At 33.4% G+C, this 8,856-nt stretch overlaps 1 protein-coding gene across 1 annotated transcript; it reads left to right on the forward strand.

Moving 5' to 3' along the window:
• Window positions 1-1,803: 1,803 nt before the first annotated feature.
• On the forward strand, window positions 1,804-4,107 carry LOC129888064 (probable protein phosphatase 2C 14). Its single transcript, XM_055963290.1, has 5 exons — window positions 1,804-2,125; window positions 2,208-2,375; window positions 2,697-2,867; window positions 2,940-3,119; window positions 3,416-4,107. The coding sequence occupies exons 1-5, from the start codon at window positions 1,874-1,876 to the stop codon at window positions 3,878-3,880; spliced, it is 1,236 nt and encodes a 411-aa protein (XP_055819265.1). The 5' UTR covers window positions 1,804-1,873; the 3' UTR covers window positions 3,881-4,107.
• Window positions 4,108-8,856: the final 4,749 nt, after the last annotated feature.

Raw genomic sequence — 8,856 nt, forward strand, 5'->3', positions numbered from 1 at the left:
ATGAAATGGACGTTCTAGCAAGTACACTCACTCGCAAGTGCTCAATGTGCAAACAAACAAGCCATGATAGGCTCAATTGTACCTCACGACATCGAAACACCTAATGTGGTGGGAATACCTAAATGAAAATATTTTAACGGTGTAAGATGTAAGTTTTTATTTTAATTGATTTGATTGCCTTAAAAAGAGTGATAAGTTAGAGAACCAGTTAATCATTTTCATATTTTTCACATTTTTTTCATTCACTTTTTCCTCAGAAAAAAAATACATACACCAAATGTATTTGTATTTAATTTCTTATAAATCACATTAATGACTGATAATATTATACACAATACTATACATAATACTAGGTTCCATAACCCTTTCTTGAAATTCGTAGAATATCTTTCGGCCTAAGTCCTGTATATCCATCATTATCTTCCTCTTCTTGACGGAAAGATCCTTCATGTTCACATTCTTTACAACTCTCTTAACACCCTTTTTCTTCCCGGGTGTTTGAGGTATATGTCAAATCAATATAATTATATGTTAAATTCTACATAAAGAGGCACAATTTAAAGTGTAAGAAAAAGTTCTATTTTATAAAGTGTAAGATTTTTTTTTTATAAAGTGTAAGAAAAAATTATGTTTTACATTAAAATTTAGACGTTAAAAGTTAACGTTATTTAATTTTTTTATAAAATGAAAAATTTTTTTACACTAAATCTATTTTAGTTACATTCTAAAAATATACTTTATTTATATCAATTTTATCTTTTTATTATTAAAAAAATTCCGAAATTTAGAAAGATAATATGACCCCTAAAATATAAATGTATATTTGATAATTGACTAATAGGTGGCAATTTTCACTTTCCTAAGCTTATGTATCTTTTTTGTTTTGTCTTTTTCGTTAACGTCACTTTCCTAATTTATCAAACTGAAATACTCGTAGAGTTTATCCGTCTAATAAAAAGCAGAAATACACTTAAAGGGTTTTTCCGTTTCATTATAAATTATGATAAAATTAGTTATAATAGAATAAATTATGTTGAAATTTATTATAATGGAATAAGTTATATTGAAATTATTTTTTATTAAGTATTTGATTTGTTGTATTCAAAATAATATACATTGCATAAATTTTAAGAATATGTTATTTGTTTATAAAAATATTCTTCACTTTATTTAATTTTTTATATTGTATTTGCAAGCTTTAGTTATTCAATATTCATTCTTAAAATAAAACTTTCATCTTATTCTTAAATATTTTTATGTGTGCATTTTCATGATGTCAAGCTTTCTTCTTATTTAATTTAAAAATAAAGTTTCTATTTTAAGTTTGTTAAAGTAATTTTTTTATGAGAAATCAAAGTATAAATAAACATAAGAAATTAGTCCAATAAATTTATAAATAAAAATTATATTATATAGTGTAAATTTTTAATTAAAAAAATATGAAAAATTATCATAAAAATAAAGAGTGAGAATTGTAAATGCTGTTATATATGATATTAAAACTAATGTAAATATATATATGTGAATGTGCAAAGTGAGGTATAATATGATTTAAAGAGATATTTTTGTCATTTAACTATTTTATCATGGGCCGAGATTAGTATATCACCAAGAAAAAGAATAACTTATCTCAATATTAATTACTAATCTCAAAATAAATAATCAAACTCGTTAATCAAACAATAAATTAAGTGTTATTATAATTTAATCGGTGGCAAATATGCAGATGGTGTTCCCACAACAACGGCTCTGAAATAAATTGTCATTGTTTAATTATAACGGTACAAATAGGTACATATTCCTGGCCGTTGGAGACACCTGATTTACTGTGGTAGTGTCAACTCTTCTCTTCCCTCCATCACATCTCACAATAATGAAGGAAAACAATAACATAGACACTACTCATCAATCTTCAACTTCTCTTTTCTGTTCGCTGAAACGGAAAAGACCACCCATGATTGAGATCCCCACCACCACTGTCTTATCTGAGATTCCAGAGCCCCTTTACAAGAATATTGGTACTGAGTACTTCCTTGGTCATGGGGTCGCCCTTTTCTGCCGCAAAGGCAAGAAAACATTAATGGAGGATACCCACAACATCATTTCTACTTCATATCCCAAAAGGGTATTAATTTATAACTGTTTTAATTAAATTGCTACATATGTATGAAAGAAATGGTTCTGATTCTTCAACCATTATATTGTAGGGTTTCTTTGGGGTATATGATGGACACGGGGGAAGAAAGGCTGCAGAATATGTGGCAGAGAATTTGCATTCTTATCTATTTGAAATGCTTGATAATGGTTCCACCATGACAAGACAAAAAGCTATTGAGGCTGCTTATATCAAAACTGATCACCACTTCTTGAAACAGGTAACCACAAATTTTTATTCTTCTTTTTGCAACTTCTATATTCAAATGCTTCTAAATACTAATAGGATTTTTACAGTTTGAACAATCTGAATTCGAATGTGGAGAAAGACTCATCTCATAAGCAATTGCTTCTATTGGAGTCCAAATTGCAAAAATTCTTGTTATTTGGAATCCTATTAAATATCTATTTTGTTCCATTTCTTGTCCACCTGCTCACATTATCATCCGCTGCCCAAATAAAGAATTACTCAATGTGCTTGGGATTTTAAGGAACTGTTGTGGTTCATTTAGCAATGTACCTACTCATTGAGATTATAACAGGGTTTAGGCAGTGGTGCTTGCTGTGTGACGGCATTAATTGAAGGAAAGGAGATTATAATTTCAAATTTGGGAGACTGTAGAGCTGTTCTATGTAGAAATGGAGTTGCTGAAGCCCTCACAAGAGAACATAGAGCTGAAAGGGAGGATGAGAGGAAAAGAATAGAGGATAAGGTACCGTTACTTGAATTTAAAAAAGAGAAGATACGTCTCTCTTGATTGTATATCTAAACTCTTGTGATGCAGGGAGGGTATGTGGAACTTCACAAAGGAGCTTGGAGAGTACATGGTGTTCTCTCTGTCTCTAGAAGCATTGGAGATGCTCATTTAAAGGATTGGGTACCAGCTGAACCTGACACCAAGACACTCACTTTGACTCCAGATATGGAATACCTTGTTTTAGCTTCTGATGGTCTTTGGGATCAGGTTAGTATATATATTTTCTGATCTCTACTGGAGTTTGAAACAGATTTTTATTTGTTGTGGCTGTATTCCAATGATATAAAAAGAAAACTTCTTGTGTTGCTTTTGATGAGACAGTTTTAGTTAAGAAAGAAGAATGTTGGGATTTACCAATTTTCTTTATGCTTATACAGTTTGATTGCTTCAACCTTTTTGCATATCCATTAATAATCTTGTAATCTTGTGGTTTCTATGCAAGAATTTTAGCATAATTCTACAACTCATTTTGTTTAATGATTCTGATGTACATTGTTGTTTAGGTGGGCAATCAGGAAGCCATCGATCTCCTAATGCAGTCATGTCTGAGGGAAAAGAGAATGCAACTTCCAGTGGCTACTTCAAATGAAAAGGAAGGCAAATTTGATTGTGTAAGTAAAAGTCCTTCACCAAAGTTACGACGAGTTTCCCTAATCAAGTCAAATAGAGGGAGGAGTCGTTCTCCATGCTTTAAGAAAACTGTCAGCAACTGGATGACAAATGAAGGTGAATTTGCCAATGAAAATGAAGGTCCTCCGGCAAAGACTAGGCAAGTTTCAACGGTGAACCAAACAAAGATGAATATGAAAATTTATTGCCCAAATCAAGAAAAGAGTGGTTTGAACCATAAGCAACATTCCAATGCTCTTGTGTCTGCTTGCAGAGACCTTGGAAACCTTGCTGTGTCAAGGGGTAGTTCGGATGATATCACTGTAATGATAATCGATCTGACTCATTTCAATTCCTAGTTTGGTATAGTTCAGTCATCCTTAGGAAGTTTCAGTTGCATATATATTATACCTTAAAGATTATCCTGACAGTTTCTATTGACTGTGATCCAGGCTAGGTGCCGCATAGAAAGAAAATGATAATTCCTGTAGTCTTTGAAATAATCATGTATGAAATAGAATCAATAATATGATTCGTCTATGATTTGAGTTACTGCAGTGCTGCAGAGTCTCCGAAAATTAAAGTTGAATCAGACATATATTCATGATGGTCATACAAGCTTTCTGCGACTTGCCATCCAAATTCACCAACTACTATTTGAAGAGATTTAGCTATTTAAATGCTAGATCTGGCAAGAAGAGTATGTTCATCTGCAAATTGTGATAGTGAAACTAAAGATATGGGATTTGTTCTGTTTTGAACTGTTTCATATCAAGAATATTCACTCATGCTTCAATTGAGATGCGTTCCTTCCAAACCAGAAAAAACCTCCAAATATCCACACTAATTATCTGCTTCAGTGAAGTGAGTTCTATCCATGTGTAGGGAAAAAGATAAACAAGACACGTGGTCAAGTTAATTGTAGACACGTGGAAGGATAAGTATGAAGTAGCTAAATACCGAAAGAACAAGAAACACTCTTGCTACGACCACAGGCCCTGGGTGCGAGACAACAATTAGAATCCCGAAGGATTCCAACCAAGCCTCTTAGCATATCATTTGTGAGCATACATAAGGTAATCAAGACAAACAAGAACATCATATAAGTGGAATGAAAGTATAAACATAGATGTCATGAAACAATTGTTGATACAAAATTCCATGCCTTCTTGGATAGCCCTCGTCTATGCTATGATACTATAGCCTTCATTTATCTTCTTAGATTCTACATAGCTCAAATTGCCTTCCCAATCTCTTACGCAAAAACCAATGGCACTAAGGCCAGGATTTCCTTTTGAAACACCATCACAGTTACACTTGAAAATGCCACTTTGGGGCTTCTTCCACAACACTACAGTACTACTGAGAGCTGGATAGTATTCATCTAGAAATTGAACAAGTACTGGTCACTGATGTGGGAGATGAGTCATCCAGGGGTACTTATACTTGACAAATAAATACATGTTCCTATTAATATCAAGAATCATTCTATTATAAGACATATCCTCCCCATGACAAATAACATTCCTCTATCTCCAAATGAGCCCAAGAACGAAAGCATGCATTGCTTTATAATTTAGCTTTAGCTTAGCTGCACAGTCCAGATCGCACTTAGTGATAGAGACTTTAAGCTGTAATAAAGGGATAGAATTTCCAGTAGGTAATATGAAGATTTGCCACACTTGCATAATAACAGGACAGGACAAAAATAGATGAGAATAAGTTTTCTGAGCCTCTGCATTATGTAGGCAACATTTAAACTCTTCGACCATCCTCATTTTCACTAGTTCCTCCCCAATAGGTAATCTCTGTTTCCAAACCCTCCACAATAAGAAAAAGACCTTAAAGAAGGAAACCCTTTACTCCGAAGATTTAAGAAATAATCCTACCTATCATTAAAGTTCCGCAAAACTTCCCAAGCATTACTAACAGAAAAGTTGCCAGATCCATCAACATTCACCAGGTTTATCCCACTCTTCTGTCCCTATTGGACAATGTACCTCATTTACAATGTGAGTGATAATATCTAGAGGTAAGAGCTGCTGCATTTTCTCATTGTCCCATTCACCTTGTAATATTAGTTCTTGTACATCTTCAATAGATCTATCTATACGTACAGTAAGTGGAATGACATAATATAAAGCATCCAATTTAGTTAAATTTTCAAGCTACGCATTAGAATGACTATATTTTACCTCCCACCATATATTTTGATCTACTGAGTCTCTTGCTTCGAGCGTATGCTTTCATAATTGAGAACCAATTCCTTTCCAGTCCACTTCTTGAGGATTATGCTTCTTGCAATATTTATTTCACATGAAATTAATCCAAAGAGATTTCTTTGTCCTAAATATCCACCACAACTTTGCAAATAATGCTCTGAAAACACACTTTGGAGGATTAGCAGGTGATAATAAATATACTGGTATGCTTGTAGTACACTATTAATTAATACTGATTTTCCTCCAAAAGAAAAAATCTTCCCCTTTCAGGCTTGTAGTTTATTCTTTATTTTTTTTGAGTAAATCAGAATAACAACTTTCCTTCAGTTTAAGTGAAAAATAGGGCAGCCCAAGTACATAAAAGGTAAGCTACCTTTAGAAAAATCTGTCACCTCTTCAATCCGTTGAATAAGTGTGTTTGCAGTATTCTTGTACACAAAAAAATGAACTCGTATCTTTATTAATCCTTTGTCCAGATTGGCCTACATAATCCCCTAAAGTTTGCATAATCCTTTCCAAAGAAGATTTATCAGCAGATGCAAATATAATAGTATCATCTAGTTATTGGAACTACTGAGTGGGTTTTTTAATAGCAGTGAAAACTATTGTATGCTACTATAACTAAATACAATACTTGTCGAAAACGCTAGTGTAAGTTGATAAAAAAGAAGAAGTTACACCCAGATGAATAATTGAATACATCATTTACTTAAAAATCACATATGAAGTAATGTCCAATGTTGTACAGACAAAATTTGATCAAAAAATTTATTCAAACCAACAAAAGAGAATAAGAAGAAACAACAATAACAACAACAAAAAGCAAATGGCGCAGGAAGAAGATGTAACACCTCGGAAGTCAGAAAGTAAAATTGGAAAGAGAAGTTGCAGAAAATTTTAATGGTGGAGGCTCCTACGAAGCAACCTCCGGACCGTACAAGGTTCTACGGCCCGCTGGAGGGGAGTCGTAGGTAAGTCCTCACACTTGGGAAGAAGTTGAGCTTCAGAAGTCATTGTACGAGGCCTATCTATAGGCCGTACAAGGTCCTATAGTCCGTAGAAGGCCATCGTAGATGAGGTCCTAAGCAGGGAAATTTTTCCAAGTCACAGAACATTTCGTACGAGCCCACAAGACGGGCCATAAAAGGAGATATGTACCACAGTGAAGCTCGTAGATGGAGATTTAGAGACACTGTATTTCTGAGTGAATATGAATAGGGGGTCCTACTGACTGTAGGAAGAGTTACGGGTCGTAGGCAGTCCCGTAGTTCGAGATTCTGAGAGTGGATTTTGAGGTTGTGCAAGACGAATGGAGTCTATGACCCATAGGGTTGGATCGTAGGGTGAACTTTAGAAACTTTTATTTTTGACCCTGATTCTACGAGCCCTTTTGATGATCTATGGAAGCTAGGAACTCCAACTTGTAGGTAGGGTTCATAGGGTAACTTCGGTAGATATATTTCAGGGCTATTTTAGTCATTTTTTATTCTTTTAATTCCTAGGCTAGGTTGATTTGGACTAATTCCTAATACCTATAACTACCCAAACCCTTAAAATTCCCCCATTCCTTCTCATTCACTCAAAACCCCTACAAGCTTTCAAGGAAATTCTCTCTCAAGGCCATCTTCTTCAAGTTAAGCTAGGGTTTCAAGTTCAAGCCTCCATTACACGATCTTGTTAGGGCTTTAATTCAAGATAGGTGGAAAATTTATCCATGGAGTCCCAAAGTATTTCCAATTCCTCTTATGATTTCTTTCCAAACCCTAGAATTTTGATGATTTTGCATGGGGTTCAGTCGATTATGGGTTGTATCACTTATATTGATTTTATTATGCATGATTTGATCATAATTATATATTTTTGATGAATATCACATGAATCCATGCATTATGCCTATTTTATGATTATGAACTATGTTTGAGAATTATTCATGCATCATGAATTGAAGAACTATGATTTTAAGGATGCTTTTAGATAAAGTATCAATGATGTTTTTATGAAAACAAGGTTGTTTCAAAAGGTGAAGTATTCTTATCATGAAGGATTTCCATAATTTTCTATGAACAATACTATCATGATTTATATGCTTAGATAAGCGTCTTTATGAATAATGAAATTATGATTTGTTAAAGAAGCTATTCTTGTGATTTTCAAGTATGTTATGACGAATTTGGTCTTACAATATTATTATCTTTAAAGATTATGCTATGATTATGATTATTCTTGTTAAGAGTATTACCTAGCATCGAGTTGGAATATTGGCGATTACAAAAGTCCAAGAACTACATCCCCCCTTAGGATTTGCCTTAATTGACCCTAGCTAGTGGATCCACAAATATCTCATGTTAATGGTCCTTACCTTGTCAAGTAGAATAATTTCTTTTCGGTGTAGAAGGGATGACACCAGACTCCATGTTATAGCTCACATGGTTTATATCGGTTAATGGTATCTCTCATTTATGTAATGTTAAGCTTATCATTTTCTTACAAATATTCCATTGACCATGTTTTATCTTTCCAACAATATTTTAAAAGATTATATCATGTTTTAATTTAGTCATTGCAGTATCTTGTTTTATGTAATACATTGCACATTCTCCATACTCAGTACATTTCATAGTATTGACCGCATACTTCTTTTGCCTATATTATTTTATAATATATGTCACAACTCTCCTACTCACGCTCACAGTTAGTACAAGATTCTTATCGGTGTGCATTGCTTGGTGAGTCCTCATGCTTCGAGCGCATGACCACTTTATGAGTTCCTTATGTCTTTTTATTTTTAGACTTCATTTAGTTTCAATTTATCTCGTGAGCTATGACTTTTCCTATGCCACACATATGATAGTGGCATCTTAGACTAGTATGATTTTCATTTTATCTGTCTTGTACTCTGATTTTCCTTTATATTAAGATTGGTATATTGAGACTTATCTTTCTCATTTCAGTACTATTTTTGATTATCTTGTTATCTTAAGTCATGCTTATTATAAGAGGCTTGTTTAGGATCTTTGGAGATTCTATTCGCCGTTTCACATCTAGGGTGTAGTGTAGTTTGGGTTGTAATAAACTTGGTATCAGAGCATTAGGTTTAAGTATCCTAGAGTGTC

This window comes from Solanum dulcamara, chromosome 1 (genome assembly GCF_947179165.1).
Source record: "Solanum dulcamara chromosome 1, daSolDulc1.2, whole genome shotgun sequence".
NCBI classification, from domain to species: Eukaryota; Viridiplantae; Streptophyta; class Magnoliopsida; order Solanales; family Solanaceae; genus Solanum; species Solanum dulcamara.

Excerpts from the sequence above, each read along its gene's own strand:
- LOC129888064 (XM_055963290.1), top strand. The coding sequence starts at position 1,874 with ATGAAGGAAAACAATAACATAGACACTACTCATCAATCTTCAACTTCT. Across the intron at positions 2,868-2,939 it reads GGAAAAGAATAGAGGATAAG|GGAGGGTATGTGGAACTTCA; the intron begins GTACCGTTACTT and ends CTTGTGATGCAG. Across the intron at positions 3,120-3,415 it reads CTGATGGTCTTTGGGATCAG|GTGGGCAATCAGGAAGCCAT; the intron begins GTTAGTATATAT and ends ATTGTTGTTTAG.